Genomic DNA, 27911 nt, shown 5'->3' with positions numbered 1-27911 from the left:
TAATTTTTTTTTTGCTAAACCTTTTTTTAAGTTATTTACATAGTTAGTCCCTGCTTCGTTAAAATGACAAAATTGCCCTTATGTGCAAGGCACATGACAAGATTAACAAAAAAAACTATCTGGGTTAGGCCCAAAGGGTAAAACGTGCTTGATTTTTTAAATATAAAGGACAAAACTCGTCAATTTTAAACATAAAGGACACCGCCTGCAAAGAGCCATAAAGATAAAGGACAATTCTTGCAATTCACTCTATACTTTATATATACATATATAATATCTTAGTTTAATTGATATTAAAAAGTAGAGAGAGTGCCTTGAATACCTCAAGCATGGATTGTAGTAACCTGCCACCATCGTTTATGATACCCCCTCCCCTAAGTGACACTTGACATAACCATTTACAATTTTGATGACAATCTCCAACGGTTGTAAGTGAGTTGCAACCGTCTGCTAGGAGAATAGCTAAGTTTGATGGGAGCTTGGGCAGTTCAAGAAGCTTTTTGCAACCTAATAGGTTGAGGACTTTAAGTCGAGTAAGTTGCGAGAGGCTGAAACTTAATTTTGAAAAATCATTCCAGCTTAGATTTAGCTCTTTTAAGTTTGATAACTCACCAATACCAGAAGGGATTTCTCCATCTTCCAAACAACAAGCTTCTATTCCTAGTTTCTTGAGGTTCTCCATATGAACGATTGTTGGAAACATTCTAAGCTTGGGACAATCTGATACTTTTAAGTATTCAAGACTTGTAAGTTTTTCAAGTGATGGGTGAATCTCCTCTAGCTCATAACAACAAAAAAGTGTCAGCTTTTGAAGGCACGGGAGTCCATGAAAATCTGGTGTGCTGAGTAGCTTCTTCATATGACGGAGTTGAAGCACTTTCAAATGTGGTAGATGCTGAAGTATACACAAGTTAATATGAGAGCTTATTCAATTGGAATGAGGATAAGGGCATAATTTAATAGTATACGTCTATTATCGGCACTTTCCAAATAGGTGACAATTTTTTATGTTGATTTCTAATTTAAACAACACAAACACACAAATTAATTCTTACATCTAAATTCATTACTTTTATATGTAATCAATTGATACCTTGCAACCCTCCCAAACTTCTGTTTGCATGCTCCCCTGCAATTTTAAAACAACAAGCTTCATTGGTTGGAAACTTTTTGGGAATGAACTTGCAGGATACCCGTGCCATTTAATATATTGCAACTCATTTGAAAGAAAATTAGGGCCTTCATACTCGCCCACACCCATCCCCACATTAAGCCACCTTAGTTTCTTCATGTTTGAGACGATCTTACAGAATCGTGATGACTGATCATGATCACATGAATAACCATCAAACTCTATCGCTTCAATAATTTCATTTTCCTACAATAAAAAAAGCAATGTATATGTTTAATATCATTGAGTGCAAATATAATGTATATTTTGTAAGCTAGTTAGATTAAGCTTTACCATTGTTGCATCCCCAAAACACATGTTAATTATTTCTTCACGTTTCCAAACTCTACTGTGTTTTTCAGGATTATTTGGATGTTCCCCTCGAACAATGTAATGTCCCATTTCTTGAATTAGATCATGCATATCAAACCTACCATCCACAATAGTTATGAGAGATTTTTGCCTTAACACCTCTGTACCTATTTCAGGGTGAAAATCACAAGCTTCAAGTATCTTCATTGCCTTACTTTTTCTCTCTCCCCTAAAAAAACATGCAATATCCAAGAATAACTTTTTCTGGTATGTTTCAAGTCCATCATAACTAACTTTTAGTATATCCATGACCTTAAGATCCGGAAGGTCTTTTAACTTGTCCAAGGCACTTATCCACTCATTCTTTTTTCTGCCGTAAATAAAAGAACCGAAAACTTTAAGTGCCAATGGGAGGCCAGCAGCATAAGAAACCACACGTAATGAAAGTGTGTCATAATCTTCTATAGGGTCCTTTTCATTAAATGCATGTATATTAAAGAGTTGGATAGCCTCATCATGTGATAATAGTCGGATAGGACAAACTTCATCTACCTTATGGGTTCTTAACAAATGTTCATCTCTAGTTGTGATGATTATTCTGCTCCCACTGCCAAACCATTTATGTGATCCAGCTAATGCCTCTAGTTGGTCAACATCATTAACATCATCAAGAATTATCAACACATTTCTTTGACGTAACATATTTTTTATCATGTGCTTTCCTTCTACGATACTATGTACTTCTACTTTTGCTTTCAGAAAAGCTGATAAAATATTTTCTTGCAACCTTTTTAAACCATATTTGTTTGATTCCTCCCGAATATTCTCAACAATGTGGTGACCATCAAAATAACAAGAGCTTTCCATATAGAGAGACGATGCAAGTGTAGTCTTACCACTGCCACCAACCCCCCATATTCCGACCATGCGCACACCAGGTGACCCAATTTCTAATCGTGACTTTAAATCTTGCAAGCGGGTCGTCATCCCAACAAGATGCTCGTCAACCTCAAAATTTAAAGGGGACAATCTATTGATAATTGTATCAACGATTACTTTGATGGCTTTTGATTCATGCCTGAAAATTGGATATGGATTGATAATTAAGGTAAGTATTCACAAGCCAAAATAAATCACAGGCTTAGATCTTTGACTGAAATAGAACCACGACACAAAACTCACAAAGTCAATATTCACTTTATAATATTTAACTCATGAAGATGGAAGCATATGGTCGATAACTTTTGAGACACAACATATTAGGAATAGCATTGCATTACTATAGGGCTGACAATTGGGTACCTGTTAAGACACGATTAGACCTGTTTAACTGAAAAATACACCCTTTGACTTTTTTAATTTTTAAAATAATTAAAATTACAATGTTAGGATCTATCATTTATTCATCTTTGTACATAAAACATAAAACTGTTTTATAAACATGATTAGTAATTTTTTATTAATCTTGCTCTCCTTAACTGCGTTGCTTGATGATCTTGAGATCATGATGATACGTATAGTTCGAGTGGTTTAGTTGTTAAAGATCATGCGTGACTAATGTATAGGTCAATTATGGGATCACTTATCGTTAGAGTTTCATTCTTTGCATAACTTTTAAGTAAATTTTGTTTGTTCTTACTGAATAGTTGGGTATGACATCTTACATGAGGAAGACCTGCTGTGTTTATTGCTAAGCGTTGGGGGTTGTTAGATAATCGGTTGCGGGTTCGGGTAACGAAACAGTAAGCTGTCTAAAAGTTACAAACGACTTTAATAGGCTGTAACTGGGTCATAATTTAATGAAAACTAGGTTTTCTGGAGTCTAGAACGTGGTATTTCGAGATATGCTTCTAATTGCACTGGAATCACAATTTTTGGACGTCGTTTGATATTTTAATTAAATTATTTCGTTTCAGCAATTAAAGCTGAATTTTTCTGCAGATTTTACGTGTTATGTTTTAAGTCATAACTTGGTACATATTAAGATTTAGATTATAAAATTAATGCTTTAGATAGCCTTTGGTGTCTGTTCGAACCCCCAACTTGAATTATGTCAATCGGACAACCGAGGAATTTTAAATGAATTTTTCCGTGAGCTGCATTCAAAAAGTGACGAATTTGATTGCTGCTTAGTAAATGATTTTTAATAAATTTTTAGTAAAGAGTTATAGTTTAAAAATTTAACACAAGGTGAACTCCTCCAAGTGGCACGTCACATAAAAAATATCATAATTGTTTCAAGCTCGTAAATACTGTAAACGGACATCCCAAAACAGCCTATTTTCAGTGAATTGAGTTATGCATGCTTAAGTGTTTGTAAAGGGTCGAATGTGCTTCTTTTAGTGTCCTCATGTGGTTAATGGTTGTTTAACTAATGAATGGCATGGTGTATTGTATATTATGAACATGTTCTTAAAAACTACTCGGTAAATATTTGTGACAAATTGTACGCATGTTACCTGTGAGATACGTGTAAAACTTACGTGAATTTATATACATAAACCCTAACAATCTTGATAACCAAAATAGGGCGCGGTTGGCCATTCTAACTCGGGTACTTTAATCTGCCGAGCTAAGCTAAGGTGAGTTTACACTTTTACTAAAAGCATGTATTCCCAGTGGTTGGGAACCTCACTTTCCCTGGCTTGGAATTGCCTTAGTATTCCTGGTATGGAATACTATGGAATACTGTTAACTTCACTTTCCCTGGTTAGGGGATTGCCTAGTATTCCTGGGTATGGAATACCGTTAAATGCTATTTATATTTCATGTCTTTAGCGGACTAAACGAACTCTATCTGAAAGTCCCCGCGCATTATACCGATTAATCGTCGGGGCCTGGCAAACGGGATATTAGTTAATAGCGCTATTAGGTTTGACAAACCTCACACCGTACCTGGGAGGACGGGCGTGAAATTTTATGCCTTGGAAACTGGTCAATGATGATAGAGATTGACCTAGGGCACAAACAACTTAAACAGTCAAAGTTTCGGTACCACACAGTTTAGTAGCTTAAAGATGGGGTAGCTCCCCATGACATGTTTTTAATAAAATTAGTAATTTAACAACCTATGTTTATGAGACAACATTGGAAAACTGTGAACTCGACAACTTTATGTTGACACACTATTGCATGCTTTGCAGGTCAGTAGCTACAGCTTTGGATAAGCGTTGCAATCGGCTGGAGTGTGTGGTTCGTAAAGCCTTATGTTTTGTATATTTATTAAACTTGTGGTTTTAAGGTTTGATGGAGTTTACTTTACTTTTCCGCTGCAACATAAACTGTGTTTTGGACTTTTAAACATTAATCACTAATCATGTTGATTATGTTGATTTTACAACTTAAATAATTGGTTCAACGTGATTAGTGGTTGGATCCTTATCAGTCGCACGCCTCGTGATAAAACCTAGCAAGTGGATTTTGAGGGTGTGACAGATTGGTATATGAGCCATTGGTTATAGTGAATTAGGTTTAAAACATAATTTTTTGAAAACCAGACTATGACCATTCTTTATTGAAAACCACAACGACACCACACTCCACATGGCAAGGTTCGTCATACTTAGATGCATACATGGTTTGTGAATTACTTGATGTTTACACGTGCATTATGTGAATATTTTACAACACCATGACTTAAGTGCGAACTAAATATGTAAACATGATATACCTTTGGTGAGAATGAATTCCCCTAAACTTTAATTCGAAACCACAACAGGCTAGTGGCAAGGAACCGTCGTTCCTGAACCACCGAATCAACCACAATACTCAACGCATTACTCCAAATCAAAAGGTTGCAAGTTCGGCTTAAAATCGTTCCATACCGTACAACCAACACTTCCATTCGCGTGCGATACCTATGATTTAACGTTACCGAAAAACGTTCCAAAAAGTCATCCTCGACATTTTTCCCACATTCTAAAATAACCCCTAACCAAGAATATAAGTTTCTACGGAGTCATACCTTTACGTACGTGATGTCCTTGGCGCGTCTGTTTTACTCTGAATTCCTATCTCAAAAAGCGAGTAGAATCTTGTTTCACCCATAATGTGACCATACGACATCCGTTTCATGCGTTCTACCTACCCATGTGTAACAACTCTCACTAAAATTAATAAATTAGAATGATAATTAGTCAATAAGAACGCCCTAATTGAGACACCCAAGTGATTTGGCACTAACCCTGAAAATTCCGGAATAATCGGAATCAGGATCAGGGCCCCTAAAACTCAGGGGGGCTAAACCCTGTTTGATATTTATCATTTAAAATTTGTTGTACATGCTGAAATCGAATTAAGTTATGAGTCACCGAAGCTAGGCTACTGAGAAGGCTAGACTACAAGCCTAAATACACCCCTTACGGACCGTAAGGGTTGTGGCTTACGGACCGTAAGCTAACCAGGTCCCTTACGGACCGTAAAGGTCAAGCCATACGGTCCGTATGTGAGTCGATTTTTGCACTATAAATAGCCGACCTTGGCATTCGACTGAAAGTGTTCATTGTTCGATCAAAAGAGTTCTGTGCATCGAATTAAGCTTAGTATACTACAATTAACACACACCACACACACGAGGTGCTACCGTGGAACAGGGTAATTACTCGATCGCTATTACGATTCATTTCCGGGATCAATATATCCAAAGAATGTCTAAGTGCCGCCCACATTGGGCTATGCTTTGTCGTTTGTCGGTAATCCAATAAATGAGTTGAAGCATTGTACTTTGTCGTTTGTCGATAATTCGATAAATGAGTTGAAGTACTATACTTTGTCGTTTGTCATTTTGATAAATGAGTTGAAGTATTGCACTTAGTCATTCATTGTAAAAATTGATCTCGGGAAATTATCGTAACTGCTGTATTGATCACTAACCCTGTTTCTGTGTGCATTGTTGTGAAATTAGGTTAACAGGGATAAAATCATATTCTGTCAGTACTAAATCTGCAATGTGAGTCATTCTCTTTTTTATTAACTGTTTTACAATACTCCAAATCATTTTTCAAAGTTATAATTACAGTGATTAAGTTTATGTAATCACCAAATTACAGCCGGTATGTGGGGTATTGTGCACAGTATTATTATTGTTTTAATCACATTAGGTGGGCGAGCCTAAAAGTAAGTGATATACGTCACTCATTGGGACAGCCAATGGTGATATGACCACAGTCACAGAGCTGGTCTGTGACAAATACCTATTCTTGAATATTGGGTGATAATAAACATATGTAAAAACTCTTAATGCTGTAAATTATAACAAATGTGTCGTTTTCAGTAAAATGAATGATTCACTCAGTATTTCCCCGCTGACAAAATCTTTTTCAAACATGTTTCAGGTGATCTGCTGTAAATCAGGAAAAAGTGCTGAGGAGCATTTCAAGCTTAAAATAGTGGCTCAATATAAAATGAATAAAGATGTTTTGAAATAATGATTTATCACTAAACTTATGTCTTGTAAATTATCAGGGTTTTATCCTGAATTGTGAAATAAAAATAATCGGGAAAAGTTTTAGCTTTACAACGATCCTGATGTTTAAAATTTTCCGCTGCAAAACTCAATTAAACAAATATCACGGGGTTTCTGTCCCGCGGCTCCGGAAACGGGTCAAACCGGGTCGGGGGCCGTGACAGAAACAAGGTGGTATCAGAGCCACTGAGTTAAGTTAATTAAGTATTTAAACGATACTTAATTTTCCTGATTACTATTATGTGATAATGTGATTATGTGCTTTTTACTGATTATTTGTTAGTTACAGTATGGGTAAACAAAAGTTGCAAGATATCTATCTTAAATTAGATAGATCAAATTACGAAGAAGGAAGTTCGTCTAAAACTAAAATTTCAACGCTCCCTACAATTCCTGAAGAAGGAATATTTGTGCAAAAAGCGAATTATGAAAATCCGCTTTCTCCTAGAAAAAGGAGTATGATTATTAAGAAAAGTAAGGAGCAAATCAGAGAAAAGAAAATTAAAAAGGAAACCTTGGAGTTACTTAAGAAATCACCTTGGGAAGATAAACTTGATGAAAAATGGGCAAATTTGTATATGCTAGCCACTGTGGCAGAACATGCAAATCTCTAGATGCCCTAAATTTAGCAAGCAGTACTTCCCAATAAATAAATAAAAGTGAAATAAATCTGAGTGTGTTTCCTGTATTTTGTACCAATAGTATGCAATAAAACTTCTGTGTGTATTTGTTAAACTTTGTTCCAAAGTTTTAACTTAATATTTTGTGCATTTTGCATATATGCTTCACAGCATGAACGAGATATCTGAAGCTTTTCAGAACCTCAATCTGTACCCAGTGAACATAGAAGTTTCTCATGAATTCACGGGATACTTTGCTGATGTGGACCAACCTGAAAAATTCCATACTCCACCAGTAACCAAACCAAAAAGAAGACCAAAGAAAAATTATGTGTGGGGAAGTCGTATACGTAAGAAAAAGTCAGTTACAAAACCTCCTAGAACTAGTAAACCTTTAGATAAAGGAAAGACGATTATAATCCAGGAAAACCCTAATCTGCAGGAGCAAGAAATTGAAGCCAATAATGAGTCTAGGCAAATGGAGGAACAGTTTGATCAGTATTCTCAGGAAATAGAAATAGGACAAGGGTCTAGAAGAACTCAGGTAGAAGTCGGAGAGAGTTCTAATCAAAACAAGAGAATTACTTTTCAGGATCAGATAGATATTTTACTAGCAAAATGTGAAACTATGCAACCCGCCAACACAGGTATCTTTACCTATCCTATCGAAAACCCAATTCCTATGAATTTTGCACCAACAATCACTGAACCAATAGTCCATGACCAACCTGTAGAAATGGAAGAATGGTGGACTAACGATTGACAATTCCAAAATATTGTCAATAGCCCTTACTCGTTTCTTCCTCAATTCGACCCAGAACCCCTACCTAATCCACCAATGAGCAATGAAAACGTGGCTGAACTTCGCCATTTCGGTGAAGAGTTGATGGATGCAGGGAATAGAATTAGGGAAATAGGGGGACAGATTGCCTGGAAATATGACGAGAGGGAACTCCGTTTCTAGAATAACAAGTAGGAGAGTGGTGAAACTATCTTTGTATAATAGTACAAGTAAATAGTAAAACCAGTTGTAACATAGCAAATAAAACGTTGTAAAATATCGGTGTGTATTGATGCATATTATACGGATATAAAATGAAATCGAGAAATCGATAATTTTGACTTTATGTGTTATAAATTGTTCAATTATTTGTATAAATTGTTAATTGCTAATTATTCATAATAAATTATCATCAGATGGCAAATAACGATAACGAACCAGTAAATGAAGTTAATCAATCGGAGCAACACCCAGAAGATCAATATATGACCAAACAAGATATTGAAAATATGGTTGCCCAAGGAATAGCCAACGCAATTCCAATGTTCGTTGCTGCTATGAAAAATCCCAACGATCCGCAACATATCGTACCTAGCAAACATACTATTGAAGATAATTTCAGTAACAGTATAAATGGGGGCAATGATCATATAAATCATGACAATGAATCTCAGCACACGCCGGGCCCTAAAAAACGAAAGGCTGCAACACCTGGTTGCACTTTCAAAGAATTCCTTGCTTGTAAACCCGCTGAATTTGCAGGCAACGCAGGAGCAACTGCAACACTGCGATGGTTAGAGAAAACCGAAGCAGTAATTGCAATAAGTAAATGTGCTGAAGAAGATCAAGTCATGTATGCCTCAAACCTGTTTAAAGAAGGAGCACTAGAATGGTGGAACACAGTGCTGCAAGCAAAAGGCAGACGGATGGCTTATGCTATGACTTGGGACGAATTTAAAAATCTTGTCGAAAGAAAATTCTGTCCTGAGTATGAGAAGGAACAAATGGCAAATAAGTTCCTAAATCATCGAATGACCGGGGTAGATTGTCGTGGTTATACTTCGACATTCTTCGAATATGCGAGAGTGGTACCTAACCTGGCTTCGCCAGAACCATTACTTATTTCTCGATATATTTGGGGATTAATTAGTGAAATTCGCAATATCGTTAAGGCTGCGAGACCTCGTACTATTGACGATGCGGTCGAATTAGCTAACACCTTAACTGATGAGCTGATACGCACACGAGACGAAGATAGAAAGAAGGAATTAGCTCAGAAAATTACCCAAGGATTCAGGATGGGTAATAGTAGTAATTTCAAGAAAAGAGGAACAGGGCAATCTTCAACTGTGCGATTCTGCAAATTTTGCAAAAAGAGACATTTTGGAAAATGTAATAGAATTTGCAATTTTTGCAAAACAACCGGACATCGGGAAGAAAACTGCAGAAAGAAATCCATAATTTGTTACAATTGTGGAGAAACCGGACATATCAAACCAGAATGTCCGAAATTAGTTAACCCAGCAGATAACAAACCCAAGGCAGCTGAAGGAACTACTAAGAAGAATGTTAGAGCATTTCAGCTGACTACTCAAGAAGCAGAACTTATTCCAGATGTGATCGCCGGTACGTTTTTAGTTCACAACGTCTATGCCAAATTATTATTTGACTCTGGTGCAAACCAAAGTTTTATAAATACTTCGTTTTGTCAAGCTCTTAAGTTACCATTAACTACCATTAGGCAGATCTTTACAGTCGAAACTGCAGATGGGAATTCAGTTGAAATCAATCAGGTTTTGCAAAAAGTAGACATAGAACTTTTAGGTCATAAATTTACTGCAAACCTATTTCCTATGAAATTAGCTGAATTCGATGTTGTGTTAGGAATGGATTGGTTAATAGCCAACCATGCTCAAATCATATGTGATAGAAATTCTATAGAAATTCAAGCACCTACTGGAGAGATAATTAAGATTGCATGAGATAAACCTCGGAAACCATTGAAGTTCATATCAGTAATGAAAGTTGCTAATTATGAACGGAACCAAGGAATAGTATATATGATTTCAGTAATCATTTGTACTAAAGGCAAAGAACTCAAGGAAATCCCTGTAGTCTCAGAGTACCCAGATGTATTTCCAGAAGATTTACCTGGGTTACCACCAGACAGAGAGGTAGAATTTAGGATTCATCTAATTCCAGGAACTACACCAATAGCCAAGGCACCTTATCGTTTAGCTCCTACCGAAATGCTAGAATTGAAAAAGCAATTAGATGAATTATTAAGCAAAGGATTTATACAACCTAGTTCATCCCCTTGGGGTGCACCAATGTTGTTTGTGAAAAAGAAAGATGGATCAATGAGAATGTGTATTGATTATAGAGAATTAAATAAAGTTACAATTAAGAATCGATACCCATTACCTAGGATTGATGATCTTTTTGATCAATTACAAGGAGCTAGGTATTTCTCTAAGATAGACTTAAGATCCGGATACCATCAGTTAAAAGTTCAAGAGGAAGACATACCTAAAACTGCTTTCAGAACTAGGTATGGTCATTATGAATTTACAGTCATGCCCTTCGGATTAACAAATGCCCCAGCTGCATTCATGGACATGATGAACAGAATTTGTAAACCATATTTAGATAAATTTGTAATCGTGTTCATTGACGATATACTCATTTATTCCAAAAGTCAAGTTGAGCATTGTCAACACTTGCATGCACTCTTAACTTTGTTAAGAAAAGAAAAGTTGTACGCTAAATTCTCAAAGTGTGAATTTTGGTTACAAGAAGTGCAATTCTTAGGCCATATGGTGAATCACGAAGGTATTCACGTAGATCCTGCTAAAATCGAAGCAATTACCAATTGGAAGGTTCCACAAACTGCAATGGAAATTAAAAGTTTTATAGGTTTAGCCGGTTATTATAGACGGTTTATTAAGGATTTTTCCAAGATAGTTGTACCATTAACTAAGCTAACCTGTAAAGCCACTAAGTTTGAATGGGGACCAAAACAAGAAGAAGCCTTTAAAATCTTAAAGCAGAAATTAACCAATGCACCAATCTTAGCCTTACCAGAAGGAACAGAAGATTTTGAAGTACAATGTGATGCTTCAAAATTAGGATATGGATGTGTATTGATGCAACGCAAGAAGGTAATTGCGTACGCCTCCAGACAATTGAAAAAGCATGAAGAAAACTATACAACTCATGATTTAGAATTAGGAGCTATAGTTTTTGCCCTTAAGATTTGGAGACATTATCTGTATGGAAGTAAGTTTACTGTTTATACAGATCATAAGAGTTTAAGATATATATTCGGGCAAAAAGAGTTAAACATGAGGCAAAGAAGATGGATGGAAGTCTTGAGTGATTACGACTGTGATATTCAATATCACGAAGGAAAAGCTAACGTAGTAGCAGATGCCTTAAGTCGTAAGTACCATGAAAAACAAAAGCGAGTCCGTGCTCTTAGAATAAATCTACAAGTAGATTTAAGAGAACAAGTGAAAGAAATCCAGAAAACGGCACTCAAGGACGATGCCGAAGGAATGAAAGGTTACCTAAAAGAATTGGAGCAAGGAAATCATGGAATTTGGAAATTCCACAAAAGCAGAATTTGGGTACCTAAACAAGGAGATCTAAGATCGAAAATTTTAGAAGAAGCCCATAAATCTAGGTATACTGTACACCCAGGAAATAATAAAATGTACCAAGATTTAAGAAAGAATTTTTGGTGGATAGGAATGAAAAAGGACATAGCTGAATACGTATCTAAGTGTTTAACTTGTTCACAAGTGAAAGCCGAACACCAGAAACCCTCAGGCTTACTACAACAGTTAGAAATGCCGGTATGGAAATGGGAACTCATAACAATGGACTTTGTTACTAAGTTACCCAAAACCAGAAAAGGTAATGATGCAGTTTGGGTAATCGTGGACCGATTAACCAAATCAGCTCATTTTCTACCAATAAAGGAAACCTTTAGCATGGAAAGGTTAGCCAAGTTATATGTGGATGAAATAGTATCCTTACATGGAGTCCCGCTCTCCATTGTATCGGATAGAGATAGTCGTTTCACTTCCCGATTTTGGACAAGTTTCCAAGAATCAATGGGAACCCGACTTAATCTTAGTACCGCATATCATCCACAGACAGATGGACAAAGTGAAAGGACGATCCAAACTCTGGAAGACATGCTCCGAGCATGCGTAATTGACTTTGGAGGTAATTGGGATAACCATTTACCATTAATTGAATTCTCCTATAACAATAGTTATCACTCAAGTATCGAAGCCGCTCCATTCGAAGCACTATATGGACGCAGATGCAGAACCCCTGTATGTTGGGCGGAAATAGGAGAAAGTCAATTATCAGGTCCAGAAATTGTGCAAGAAACTACAGATAAGATAACTCAAATCAAGGAAAGATTGAAAACAGCCAGGGATCGCCAGAAGAGCTATGCAGACAATCGTCGCAAACCAGTCGAATTCCAAATAGGAGACAAAGTACTACTAAAAGTATCTCCTTGGAAAGGAGTTGTAAGATTCGGTAAGAAAGGAAAACTGAGTCCCCGATATGTTGTACCATTTTCAGTGATTCAACGAATCGGGACAGTTGCTTATCGGTTACAATTACCAGAAGAACTAGCTGGAGTACATGATGTATTTCATGTATCCAAACCTTAAGAAATGTCTATCAGCTGAATCTCTGGTAGTACCTCTTCAAGACATAGAGGTGAATGAGAAACTGAAATTCATAGAAAAACCTTTACAAATCGAAGACCGAAAAGTCAAATTCCTCAAACACAAACGACTTGTACTGGTAAAAGTCAAATGGAATTCCAAAAGAGGACCGGAATACACTTGGGAATTAGAGTCAGAAATGAAGCTCAAATATCCTCATCTATTCCAGTGAATCTCGAGGACGAGATTTTTCCTAAGGTGGGGAGGATGTAACAACTCTCACTAAAATTAATAAATTAGAATGATAATTAGTCAATAAGAACGCCCTAATTGAGACACCCAAGTGATTTGGCACTAACCCTGAAATTTCCAGAATAATCGGAATCAGGATCAGGGCCCCTAAAACTCAGGGGGGCTAAACCCTGTTTGATATTTATCATTTAAAATTCGTTGTACATGCTGAAATCGAATTAAGTTATGAGTCACCGAAGCTAGGCTACTGAGAAGGCTAGTCTACAAGCCTAAACACAACCCTTACGGACCGTAAGGGTTGTGGCTTACGGACCGTAAGCTAACCAGGTCCCTTACGGACCGTAAAGGTCAAGCCATACGGTCCGTATGTGAGTCGATTTTTGCACTATAAATAGCCGACCTTGGCATTCGACTGAAAGTGTTCATTGTTCGATCAAAAGAGTTCTGTGCATCGAATTAAGCTTAGTATACTACAATTAACACACACCACACACACGAGGTGCTGCTGCGGAACAGGGTAATTACTCGATCGCTATTACGATTCATTTCCGGGATCAATATATCCAAAGAATGTCTAAGTGCCGCCCACATTGGGCTATGCTTTGTCGTTTGTCGGTAATCCGATAAATGAGTTGAAGCATTGTACTTTGTCGTTTGTCGATAATTCGATAAATGAGTTGAAGTACTATACTTTGTCGTTTGTCATTTTGATAAATGAGTTGAAGTATTGCACTTAGTCATTCATTGTAAAAATTGATCTCGGGAAATTATCGTAACTGCTGTATTGATCACTAACCCTGTTTCTGTGTGCATTGTTGTGAAATTAGGTTAACAGGGATAAAATCATATTCTGTCAGTACTAAATCTGCAATGTGAGTCATTCTCTTTTTTATTAACTGTTTTACAATACTCCAAATCATTTTTCAAAGTTATAATTACAGTGATTAAGTTTATGTAATCACCAAATTACAGCCGGTATGTGGGGTATTGTGCACAGTATTATTATTGTTTTAATCACATTAGGTGGGCGAGCCTAAAAGTAAGTGATATACGTCACTCATTGGGACAGCCAATGGTGATATGACCACAGTCACAGAGCTGGTCTGTGACAAATACATATTCTTGAATATTGGGTGATAATAAACATATGTAAAAACTCTTAATGCTGTAAATTATAACAAATGTGTCGTTTTCAGTAAAATGAATGATTCACTCAGTATTTCCCCGCTGACAAAATTTTTTTCAAATATGTTTCAGGTGATCTGCTGTAAATCAGGAAAAAGTGTTGAGGAGCATTTCAAGCTTAAAATAGTGGCTCAATATAAAATGAATAAAGATGTTTTGAAATAATGATTTATCACTAAACTTATGTCTTGTAAATTATCGGGGTTTTATCCCGAATTGTGAAATAAAAATAATCGGGAAAAGTTTTAGCTTTACAACGATCCTGATGTTTAAAATTTTCTGCTGCAAAACTCAATTAAACAAATATCACGGGGTTTCTGTCCTGCGGCTCCGGAAACGGGTCAAACCGGGTCGGGGGCCGTGACACCATGTGATCGTCTCAACATGCCCAACATCTAAAAACTATGGATGTCATCCGTCGTCGCCGCCGCTGCTGCCCGAACACATATCTGACTCTCCGTTTGTCTGGTTTTGCGTGTCAATAGTTGAGTAGACCAGAACCGACCCAAATAAACTCGGATTTAGGAGAATAATATGTCCACGTGTTCGTGTCGATGAACCACATCATCACCAGCTGTCGCCATTTCCTGAAACCGCAACTACAGTCACAGGAAAACGAAACAGTGGTTGGAAGTCACAGTTTTGCGCGTTTGTCATGACGCAAGTCAAAAACTTATCATTCGAACTCTGTTTTGGGCAAACGATATATCCATGCGACCGTGATGCAATGAACTTTCAACCCGTGCCATTGCTGCCCCTAGCCACTTCTAGAGCTGCCACCGGTGACTAGAATAGTTGCCAGAATTCTTCGATTATTTGCCGGATCTTTTTTTTTGTTTTTCGCTTAATACTTCGCCTAAGCATCACTAACCTCATGTTTCTTCTATCCACAACCGGAATAAGAATACGCTAACAACCATATCACAATCCCCATCGACCATAAGGCTACCCCCATTACCTTGTTATGTGGTTAAACCTTAGTTTAATTTGATTTACACCTTAGCATATCCAACTCTGCAAACGGATTTCCCCAAATGGTTCCATGGTCTCATGGGCATTGGACGACGGAGATGCAAATTGGTCAACCCACAGATGAGCGCGATGACTTTAACAATTACCCTACCCCTTATATTGCAAGAATCGTTTTCCCCTAACAGTTTTTCTATTATACGAATCTTTTCATTAGCCTTTGCACTGGCCGATGTTTATTGTTGAATGTGATATCTAATTACTTTATCAACTTAGACAAATCTATCATTCCTTTATCATGGTGGCACTTCAGCTTTGCTTCTTGATGTAGAAACTCCAATAAGATTGCGCTCTAGTTTAGAGAATTGTTAAACTCGACTTTCGATCCTTAATGATCACTTCTTGAACCCTAAGATGGTGATGTGTTATTGATATGACCATACCATTTTGAACATGTTTTCGCGTACATGCATTGAAACCTCCCGATGACATATGTGTCATTTCTAATTCATCCGCACGACTTAGTTCAACACTTTCGAATTTGTTTGCTTACAAACTTGACAAATTACACACTCATTTAAGTTCAAGAATCATAGTGATTCTATCCTTATCCGCACATGGGAAAAGCTGATGTTGTGGCGACGCCCTCAGCCTAAAAGAAAGCAAGACCAAACGAGTTCGTGCTATACAACTTACAATTCATTCGAACCTTCCCCGAGCAAATTCGCACCGCTCAAGTTGAAGCGCTAATGGAGGAGAACTTCCTAGCTGAATCCATGCACGACGTAGATAAATAGCTTGAACTCAAATCTAATGATGTTTACTACTTCATGGAGCATATATGGGTTCCATCCTATGGAAACGTGCAAGAGCTTGTGATGGACGAAGCACACAAGTCTCGATACTCGACACATCCTGGTTCTGACAAGATGTATCACAATCTGAAGGCATTGAACTGGTGGTCTAACATGAAGGCAAATATTGCTAAGTATGTGAGCAAGTGCTTGACCTGCGCTAGGTTCAAGACCGAGTACCAAAAATCGTCCGGGTTGCTTCAGCAACCAGAACTACCAACATGGAAATGTGAGAAAATTTCCATGGACTTCGTTACCGGACCACCCAGAACTCAAAGCGGAAACGACATCATCTGGGAGACCGTGGACCGCCTAACTAAATCTACTCACTTCCTCGCAATCAAGGAAGCGGACAAGTATGACACGCTTGCCAGTTTATACTTGAAGGAAGTAGTCTCGCGGCACGGAGTGCCCACCTCTATCATCTCCGAACGTGACCATCTTTTCGCGCCCTACATGTGGCAGTCTACACATAAATCATTCGGCTCACGTTTAGACATGAGCACAGCCTATCATCCATAAACCGATGGTCAAACTGAGCGCACCATTCAAACACTAGAAGACATGCTGCGAGCGTTTGTCATTGATTTCGGTAATGGTTTGGAAAGATACTTACCTTTGGTGGAATTCTCTTATAACAATAGCTACCACACCAGTCTTCAGGCCGCTCCGTTCAAAGCATTATAGGATGGAAATGCCAATCACCTCTTTGCTAGGATGAAGTTGGCGATAGTCAAATCACTGGCCTAGAACTCATACTCGAAACCTCAGAAAAGATTGCTCAAATCAGAAACCGAATGGCGGCAGAACGCGACCGTCAGAAAAGTTACGATGATAAGCGTAGGAAACCATTGGAATTCCAAGCTGGTGACACAGTCTTGTTAAAAGTCTTACCTTAGAAGGGTGTTGTTCGTTTTGGTAAACGAGGCAAACTCAATTCGCGTAATGTTGGACCATTCGAGATCACAAAACGAATTGGCAAAGTGACTTATAGACTGAATCTACCTGAAGAACTCAGTGGTGTGCATAGTGTCTTTCATGTATCTAATTTAAAGAAGTGCCTATCTGACAAGACACTCATAATTCCATTCAAAAAGCTCAAGATTGATGATCAGCTCCGTTTCATTGAGGAACCAGTTGAAATCATGGATCAGGAGATCAAAACACTCAAGTGTAGTAAGATTCCTATTGTTCGGGTTCGTTGGAACTCAAGACGTGGCCCAGAGTCCACATAGGAACGGGAAGATCAGATGATGCGCAAGTATCCTTAGTTGTTCAAAAATAATGCATCAAACATGAAGCTACTGCTAAATTTCGGGACGAAATTTCTTTCAACTTGGGAATGATGTGACACCCCACGAAAACGCTCAACCACATTAGATTCTTCAGCGACTGCTTCCCAAATTTCGGGACGAAATTTCTTTCAACTTGGGGATGATGTGACAACCCGTGCTCGCGAGGTTAACATCGTTCGTTTCATTTTTATAAATTATTTTATGTAATACTTTTCTACGAAACCAAATTCAACATACTTAACTAAATTATAGTGTTGAACCGACCCGAACTGTTTGTACCTTTGAACCAAAGCATGAGCTCGCTTGTCGATTCAACCCACTCGCGAAACCCGAAACCTATGAGGTCTAAACCATAGCGTGTATATTATATATTTACATTGCAAATTCATTATACACATATATTAATTGATTAAGTGTTAAAAAATAAATAAATAATATATGTAGCCCAACACATACAAATAATAATGGCTTATAGAAATAAGAATGAGGTGATCAGAAAACATATTGTTATTACGGGTCCTTGTTGCATGCATATCCATAACCATTATTATATATGTTTTCTTTTAATTCCTTGTAACAAAGTCATTCTCAGCCCAAACTTAAACCCTTTCGGCCCAAGCTATTTAACTCCAAACCACCTCAACCACTATCCCTTTTAATAGGTTACGTAACATGCATGAGGGATCTTTTTTTTTAAGATTTCCCCAAACCCTCAAACCCTTTAATACCAACAATCATTCCCTCCCTTGCCCTCTAGCTGCTGTGGACGGGAATAAAGAGCACCCAGGGAACCCAAGTCGCTCGGTTGCAAATCCTAGGCGATCCATCACATCTTCTAAGTTTCGGTAACTTATTAATCTTTGGTTCGATTAGTCGTTTTTGATTAATCTTGCTCTCCCTAAATGCGTTGCTTGATGATCATGAGATTATGATGATACGTGTAGTTCAAATGGTTTAGTTGTTAAAGATCATGCGTGACTAATGTATAGGTTGATTATGGGTTCAATTATCGTTAGAGTTTTGTTCTTTGCATAATTTTTAAGTAAACTTTGGTTCTTCTTGCTGAATAATTGGGTATGAAATCTTACATGAGGAAGACATGCTGTGATTATTGCTAAGCGTCGGGGGTTCGTTAGATAATCAGTTACTGGTTCGGGTAACGAAAACAGTAAGTTGTCCAAAAGTTACAACCGACTTTAATAGGTTGTAACCAGGTCATAATTTAAGAAAACTAGGTTTTCTAGAGTCTATAATGTGGTATTTCGAAATACCCTTCTAACGGCGCTAGAATCATAATTTTTGGATGTCGTTTGATATTTTAAATAACTTATTTCTTTTCAGCAATTAAAGCTGAATTTTTCTGCAGATTTTACGTATTATGTTTTAAGTCATAACTTAGTGAATATTTAGAGTTAGATTATGAAATTTATGCTTTAGATAGCCTAGCGTGTCTCTTCGAACCCCCAACTTGAATTACGTTAATCGGACAACCGAGGAATTTTAAATGAATTTTCCGTGAGCTACATTCAGAAAGTGACAAATCTGATTGCTACTTAGTAAATGATTTTTAGTAAATTTTTGGTAAAGACTTAGACTCTTAAAATTTAACACAAGGTCAATCCTTCCGAGGGGCACCTCACTTAAAAATATCATAATTTTTGAAAGCTCGTAAGTACAGTAAACGGACATCCCAAAACAACCTATTTTCAGTGAATTGAGTTATGCATGCTTAAGAGTTTGTAAAAGGTCAAATATGTGCTGCTTTTAGTGTCCGCATGTGCTTAATGGTTGCATAACTGGTGAATGGCAAGGTGTAGTGTATATTATGAACATGTGCTTCAAAACTACTCGGTAATATATTTATGACAACTTGTACGCATGTTACCTGTTAGATACGTGTAAAACTTACGTGAATTTACATACATAAACCCTAACAATCTTGGTAACCATAATAGAGTGTGGTTGACCATTCTAACTCGGGTATTTTAATCTGCCGAGCTAAGCTAAGGCCAGTTCACACTTTTACTAAAAGTATGTATTCCTGGTGGTTGGGAACCTCACTTTCCCAGGTTTCGAATTGCCTTAGTATTCCTGGTATGAAATACTGTTAACTTCACTTTCCCTGGCTATGGGATTGCCTAGTATTCCTAGGGATGGAATACTGTTAAATGTTATTTATGTTTCACGTCTTTAGCGGACTAAACGAACTCTATCTGAAAGTCCCCACACATTATACCGATTAATTGTCGGGCCTGGCGAACGGGATATTAGTTGTTAGCGCTATTAGGTTTTGACAAACCTCACATCGTACCTAAGAGGACGGGCGTGAACTTTTATGCCTTGGTAACTGGTCAATGACGACCTGGGGCACAAACAACTTAAACAGTCAAAGTTTCGGTACCACACAGTTTAGTACCTTAAAGATGGGGTAGCTCTGCATGACTTGTTTTATAAAATTAGTAATCTAACAACCTATGTTTATGAGACAACACTAAAAAACCGTGAACTCGCCAACTTTATGTTGACCAATCGGCTGGAGTGTGTGGTTCGTAAAGCCTTATGTTTTGTATATTTATTAAACTTGTGGTTTTAAGGTTTGATGAATTTTACTTTACTTTTTCCCGCTGCAACATAAACTGTGTTTTGGACTTTTAAACATTGATCACTAATCGTGTTGATTGTGATGATTTTACCAACTTAAATAGTTGGTTCAACATGATTAGTGGCTGGATCCTGATCAATCGCACGCCTCGCGGTAAATCTCCGAAAGTGGATTTTGAGGGTGTGACATACTACCTAATTAATGAATAAAAAGTCGGACGCGTGTCACCACCTTTATCACTTCACCAATTTTTCCCCTCCCAAATTATTCCATAACCCTAAATAAAGAAATGTTTTCTAAAGGAAGAAATATTAACTTAATCATATATTTTAATATTATAAATTTCTTTTTTACCCATTGGTAATATATAAAATTAACCATTAATTATGAAAATATTTTAATTGCATATATAAATCGTTAACATAAATTATAACTTGATAATAACTAAATTTATTTAAATCCGCAAAACGGTTATTAATAAGAATAACAAATCTAAAAATTATATTTAAAAGATACAAAATAATACAAATAATAATATTATTTATATACACTATTCTATGTAGTGTATTTTAGTCAAATGAAGAATATATTATATATGTATTTGTGTAATACGTATATTTCAATATTCAAACCATGACGGGTTGTTATGTTATTTCAGTGATACTAATTAACATAGGTTGGTTTTAGTGACAAATTCAAGTTAGGGACTGTTTGGTAATTTCGGAAACCCGACCTTCACCCGCCCAAAGGCACGACAGTGAAATAATCGGTAAAATCTTGTCTCCCATCCAAATCGAACCGACACCACCCGTATCTACTATCTTTAGTAATATATATTTTGGTCTAGAGATATATAAATGTTTATTTTTATTGTTTCAAATATATGTTTCATTTTAGTTTATAACAAAGTTTTTAAAATACATTTTGTGATGGGTTTAAAGCAATTAGTGTGTAATATGTTATGCTTTACAAACAAAATTCCATCCGTTCACGTGACCCTGACCCGCTTGTTTTGCTAAGCCTAGTTTAATCCATATATATTATTGGTCGGACATGTTTTTGCACCACCTTACCAAAATTTCTAGATCCGCCACTAAATAATATAAATATAGTTTATAATTGTATGAATGTAATATAATATAAATAGGAAAACTTTTGTGGTTGAATGAAATTTTGACTAAAACGCTCATTAACGAGGTTCAAAATAGTGAACGAGCTCAAGTCTTCATAGCTTCATGAGCCTAGCCTTGGCTCGTTTAGGCTCATCTAGAAAATCAATTAGCTACACCGAGTTTGAGTTTTAACAAAAACCTCACAATAAGACGACTTCTAGTTTGAGCTCTATTAATTTAAACAAACCAATGTTTACACACACAAGGTGCAAATGAATGTATTACATATCACCAAAAACTTATATGGTACAAATATAAGTCAGTTGTAAAGACACACTCATCAGGGGCGGATATAGCTTGATAATATGGGTAGCCCTTGCTATCCCTTGACGCTCCGGTGTTAGTGTAAATTTTGGAAAAAAAAATTGACGTTTTTCCAATTTCGTTTCCCCTATAGAAAAGAAAATTTTAAAATGTTGCTCCTGACGTTTTTTCTATATCCGCCACTGACACTCATAGCATATGAAGAGACTTCAAATAATATAGAAAATTACCCGTTGGCAATGTTTTTGGGATCCCATCCAGCAATCATACTTGCATCAACAAGTGCTTTTCTCCATGTTTCAATTCTGGTGGTATTCTTCCCCTCTTTATTGTCAAAAGCTTTTCTGGTATCCCCGTTTTGTTTTCTCAGTTCTGAGGGATTCACATCATAAAATATGGGCATAACGATAAACCCCCTCTCATCTCTAAGTTTCATAATATATGCAAGTTCTTCCAAACACCATGAAGAAAGGGCATAGTTTTTGGAGAAAACTACAACAGCAATTCGTGATTCTTCGATAGCCTTGAAGAGAGTTGGGCTGATTTCTTCACCTTGGGGAAGTGTTACATCGTCCTTGTAAGTGTGGATTTGCCGATCTACAAGAGCCGAGTATAAATGATCTACAAAGGTCTTGCGGGTGTCTTCTCCTCTAAAACTAAGAAAAACGTCATATTTACAAGGTCGGGAAGAAGAGGCAGGTGTGGATTGATTCAATGATGGAACTTGATCATTCTTCTTAAGGGGTGATGAAATTTTTTGAAGTATAAACGGCAATACTTTATATATAAACTGAAGTACTTTATATATATAATCCAGTACTTTATATATAATAAAGATACAAATGAACATAAATAAAAAATGAGATGGAGATACCATTTCCATTTTTTTTTTGGAATCGGTATAGTAAGTGTAGGTTCAGAGAAGATTGGTGTTGTTTACCGAATTGAAATGAGTTAAGTACAACGAGATGTGAGGGAGATGATGTTCTTAGTTCCCATCACCATTACATTTAAACAAATAAAATATGAACTGACGTATCAAAGTTTTTATCTTTATGTAATACTAGCTTATAACCCCGTGTATTACACGGGTTGAATAAATGTAATTTTATATATTAAATAATAAAAAGTTATATCTTTATAAACCCCGTATAGTGTACGGGTTAAATAAATGTAATTTTATATATCAAATAATAAAAAAGTTATATCTTTGAAAACCATGCGTATTACACACATTAAATAAATGTAATTTTGTATACTAAATACTAAAAACGTCGTATCTTAAAAAAACTCGTGTATAATCGGGTTGAATAAATCTACCAAATAATAAAAACTTACATCCTTAAAAGCCCCGTTTATTACACGTGTTGAATAGATCTAAAAAACAGTTATATCTTTAAAAACCATGTCTATACACAGATTAAATAAATGTAATTTTGTATATTAAATAATAAAAACGTCATATCTTTAAAAAAAACCCATTTATAGTCGGGTTGAAAAATCTACCAAATAGTAAAAAAAATTATCCTTAAAAAACACTGTGTATTACACTTGTTGAATAAATCTAATTTTACATAGCAAATGATAAAAAAAATTATATCTTTAAAAACTTAGTGAATTACACGGGTTATATAAATGTAACTTTGTACAGTAAATAATAAAAAAATTATATTTTTAAAAACCCCTTGTTTTACACGAGTTGAATAAATATAATTTTGTATACCAAATAATAAAAAAACTATTTGTTAATAAATTAGGATATCATTTAATATTAATTTATTATTTATATATTTAATATAAGATAAGCAGGAAAGAGATGTATTTGTTTAAAAAATATATTAAATTAACAATTTAGATTTGAGGATAATATTTTATTAAAGAATGATAAGATTTAATATTAATTTATTATTTATTTATTTAATTAATATAAGATAAATATAGATTTGAGGATACTTTCAATGAATGACACATGTCCAAAACTTAGTTTCTTTTATTATAGTAGATAGATACGGTTGACATAGGCCCTTTTTTTATTATCATTAATTTTTTTTGATTCAACACTCATTTATTCGTACGTAATAATAAAAAGATAGGATTGGGTTAGAATGAGAACTCTGTGAGAACCGTCATAAGTTATGTTTTGTTTTTTTGTTATTATTTTTTTTTTTTTGAAAATAAACTTTCATTAAAAACCGCCTCCGGCCCAAACAGGCAAAAGACCAATACAAAACAGAAACCCCGACCCAAACGGGAAAGGCCAAAATTACAACATGTATATAAGGTATTTACACCACTCCTTACAACTAATATATTTACATGATGACCTATTTTTAGGCCACCCAAACCCTCTCGTTTTAATATCTATCAAAATCTCTTGAGAACTTCTCCTGATCTAATTAAATACCAAATCGTTCCTTGCCTTCCATATACACCAACACGCGATAATTACCAATCCCTATAAAATCTTCTTCATTTTTTCCCTTATTGATTAGGGTTATGAATATCCATAAAATCTTTGAATACAAAAGCGAAAATCGGAGGACTGTCGCACCAGTCACTCATAGTCGCCCATACACGAATCGCCATCGAACATGTCGTAAATAAATGGTCCAACGATTCCTCATACTCGTCGCAGAAAGGGCACAAAACCGATGTTATATCCACGTTCCTTCTTCTCAGATTGACTCTAGTAGCAAGACGATCCTAGTTGCCTCTCCACGTCATGATATTGCATTTGATAGGAACTAGGGGTGTTCATCGAATCGAATATCGAATTTTCGAATTATTCGAATCGAATTGTTCGAATAATTTCTATTTTTCCTTGAATTCGTATTCGATTCGAATTCGATTAAAACCTATCGAATTAGAATCGAATTCGTATTCGAATAAAAAACCCAATTCGTATTCGATTCGTATTCGATTAAAATTTCGAATTCGACTCGAATTTGAATAAATTCGATTTAATTCAGATTCTTTAAAACATGTAAAAAACTATATAAATGAAACATAAATTTTAAAGCAGTCATAAAACACAATATCACATTAAAAAGTTTCAAATAAAGTACCACAAGTCTAAAATTCAAAACGTGAAGCCGGGAATAATCACTCCACATTATAAGTTAATATTTTTATGTTTAGAATTCTATTGATAGATTTGTTATTTAGGTTTTACTTATGGGTCATGTAATGGGTTTGGTAATGGGTAATTTTAATACTTTGGAAAAAATTTAGAAAAGAATTTATAGTATAGCTTAATAAAAGTTATATATTTATTATATATAAAAATAATAAATAAAAATGTATAATTTTTATTCGAATTTCGAATCGAATCGAATTTGAAATTATAAATTCGTATTCGATTCGTATTCGATTTACTTGACTCGAATTGAATCGAATTCGAATTCAAATTCTTATAATCGAAACGAATTCTTGATAATCGAATCGAATTTAAACGAATTTCGAATTTTTCGAATTCGAAACGAATCCTGAACACCCCTAATAGGAACCCATTTGCTCCATTCGAAATTAGGGAGATGACTATCTCCCCTATCAGAAATTAACGTCTTTTTTACTGAGTTTACTGAAAATCTGTCCTTTCTGTCAATGTTCCACATCCATGAGTCCTTATCGTTTGACAATCTCACCATGTTAGTAGCGTCTTGACGTTCCTGCCATTCCTTACGTTCAATATCAGACTCGGGCAATCTAACCCAACTCCAACAATATCCATCGTTTCCTTGACCCGACCCTATTCTCTCCGAAATACTACAAGATTTATTAGAATCCAAAACAAAAAGATGTGGCCATCTTTCCATGAAAGGAAGATCACCCTCCCAGGTATCAATCCAAAAACGAATATCACGCCCCCCTCGTTCCCCACTTTTCCTAGAATCACCTGATTAATATTTTTCCCATGTAATTTCTATTTGGCAATCGTTTTTGCAATATTATTCAAACACCCCGTATACTTTCCGTTTAAAGGCAGGAAGCTCCTTTGGTTGTTTTTCTTATGACAAGCATCCGCCACTTTCCTCCATAAACTTTGGTTTTCGACTCTATATCTCCAACCCCACTTAAAAATGAGCGCAAAGTTAACTTCTTTTAATCTGTTTACACCCAACCCCCCCCCCACCCGTTTTCTTTGGCCACGTTATCCATTCCCAAGCCACCCAGCTCAATTTTGCTTTTTTACAATAGATCCCGCCCATAGGAATTTTCTCATCTTAGCTTCAAGCCTCTTAATTATACCAGCTGGAGCTTTATATAGAGAAAAGTAAAAAATAGGCAAACTCTCCAAAACAGAGTTAATCAAAGTTAATCTCCCCCCTATAGACAAAGTTTTTGCTTTCCAAACAGCTAATCTTTTATCAAAAATTTCGAAAAGTCGGATCCCACTTTCTTATTCTATTCATATTGTCCCCCACCGTAATACCCAGGTAAGACAATGGGGTGTTATCATAATTACACCCAATCACATTCGCCATATCCTTTATGTCATCGTTTTCCACCCCCAACCTATATAAGATAGATTTGTGTAGGTTTTTATTTTTAATTCCGAGCATAAGTAAAAATTTTAAGGCATCTAGCCACATTCTTCACATTCCCCCTATCCTAGTCCCCCAATATTAGAGCGTCGTCAGCATAAAAAAGATGAGAGATAAACCGGACCGTTATTAGGCGTTTGAATGCCTTTGAAAATTCCTTCAGCCCTACTTTGCAAAAAATGCTAGACAATGTTTCCATGACCAAAAGGAACAAAAACGGAGATAACGGGTCTCCCTGTCTGATCCCTTTGGAACAACAAAATTCAAACGTAGGAGATCCGTTCACTAACACTGCGGATCTAGCCGATTTTAAAACCCCTTCCACCCATTTGCACCAAAGGTCGGGAAATCCTATTTGACCCATGATATCCAACAAAAATCCCCAACAAACGTTGTCATAAGCCTTTTCGAAATCAATTTTTAATAGGAAAGCCTTTCTTTTTTTAACTTTTTTAATCCCAGATATTATTTCATTTACCATTAATGGGCTGTAAAGAATATACCTGCCTTTAAGAAACGTCGTTTGGTTTTCCGAAATGATAGAACCTATGACCTTTTTTTAGGCGATTGGCGAGGACCATCGAAATAGTTTTACTAATCACCACAATAAGGTTGATTGGACGATAATCTCTCATCCCCACCAGGTCCTTGCTTTTCGGAATAAGAGTTATGAAAAAAGAGTTGCATCCTTTATCGATATATCCTTTTATGTAAAAGTCAACCAACAAGTTATAAAAATCAGACTCAAATATATTCCAATACCTTTTTATGAAGTAGAGACCGTCTGGCCCAGGAGCTTTGTCAGCCCCACATTCGAACACAGCTTTCTTGATCTCCTCGTTCTTAAATGGGTCTGTCAGAAACGCCGTGTTTTCCTCAGAAAGCCTCTTGATTCCATGGCAATTAAGATTAGGCCTGTTGTTATATTTTTCCTTGAAAACCTCTTTGAAGAAGCCCATGATCTCTTTTTTTACTAATTAAGATTTTTTCGTCCAACATCCGTCGATCAAAAGACCGGGTATATTATTAGAAGCCCGCCTACTATTAATATACCCATTAAAAAAGGCGGAATTCTCATCTCCCTCCACATCCCATTTAATTCTCGCTCTTTGTTTGAGATCTTTATTTTTGAATTCTTTCAAATCCTTTAGATCTTTTATACATTGCGCTTTGATCCATTCCTCCTCTTTAGATAATTCCTTAACTTCCGACCATTCAACCATTTTTTTTCAAGATCCTCCTTTAAAATCTTTTCTTTCTCCCATTCATTAGCTAAAATCTCCTTTTTCCAGATCTTTATTTCGTCCCTAATCCTTTTAATTTTTTCCATTAATCGCACATCCGACTCTCCGACTCTCAGAAAATTATCAGACGCCTTCTTGATCACCTCATTGAAATCTTCTCGATCCAACCAAGAGTTAAAAAATCTGAACGACTTAGGACCAAAGTTTTTATTTGAGCAAGACAAAACAAGCGGGCAGTGATCTGAGTGAACCCTAGGTAAAGCCCTCGAACACGCCACCAACCATTCAGAAAAAAAAAATTCCTGACAAACCAAAACCCTGTCGATCTTGCTATTTTTGTTGCTGGTGTGCGTGAGTGTTATTAGTTTTTCATGTATATGTTAAGCCCTTTTTAACACTTTTTAGCCAAATTTTAAATTTATAAAACACGATATTTACTAACACTAAACACACATATGGGCAAGTGCACCCATCGTGAGTGTAGTATAGTG

General features: G+C 36.1%; 1 protein-coding gene across 1 annotated transcript; it reads right to left on the bottom strand.

Moving 5' to 3' along the window:
• Window positions 1–283: 283 nt before the first annotated feature.
• Window positions 284–22595, bottom strand: LOC110932751 (disease resistance protein RUN1-like). The gene is made up of 4 exons (XM_022176008.2): window positions 21863–22595; window positions 1466–2561; window positions 1094–1378; window positions 284–895 (listed from the first exon to the last, which is right to left on the bottom strand). The coding sequence occupies exons 1-4, from the start codon at window positions 22513–22515 to the stop codon at window positions 284–286; spliced, it is 2646 nt and encodes an 881-aa protein (XP_022031700.2). The 5' UTR covers window positions 22516–22595.
• Window positions 22596–27911: the final 5316 nt, after the last annotated feature.

The sequence above is a fragment of the Helianthus annuus genome, chromosome 4, assembly GCF_002127325.2.
Source record: "Helianthus annuus cultivar XRQ/B chromosome 4, HanXRQr2.0-SUNRISE, whole genome shotgun sequence".
NCBI classification, from domain to species: Eukaryota; Viridiplantae; Streptophyta; class Magnoliopsida; order Asterales; family Asteraceae; genus Helianthus; species Helianthus annuus.
This window is presented reverse-complemented; position numbering and strand designations above follow the sequence as displayed.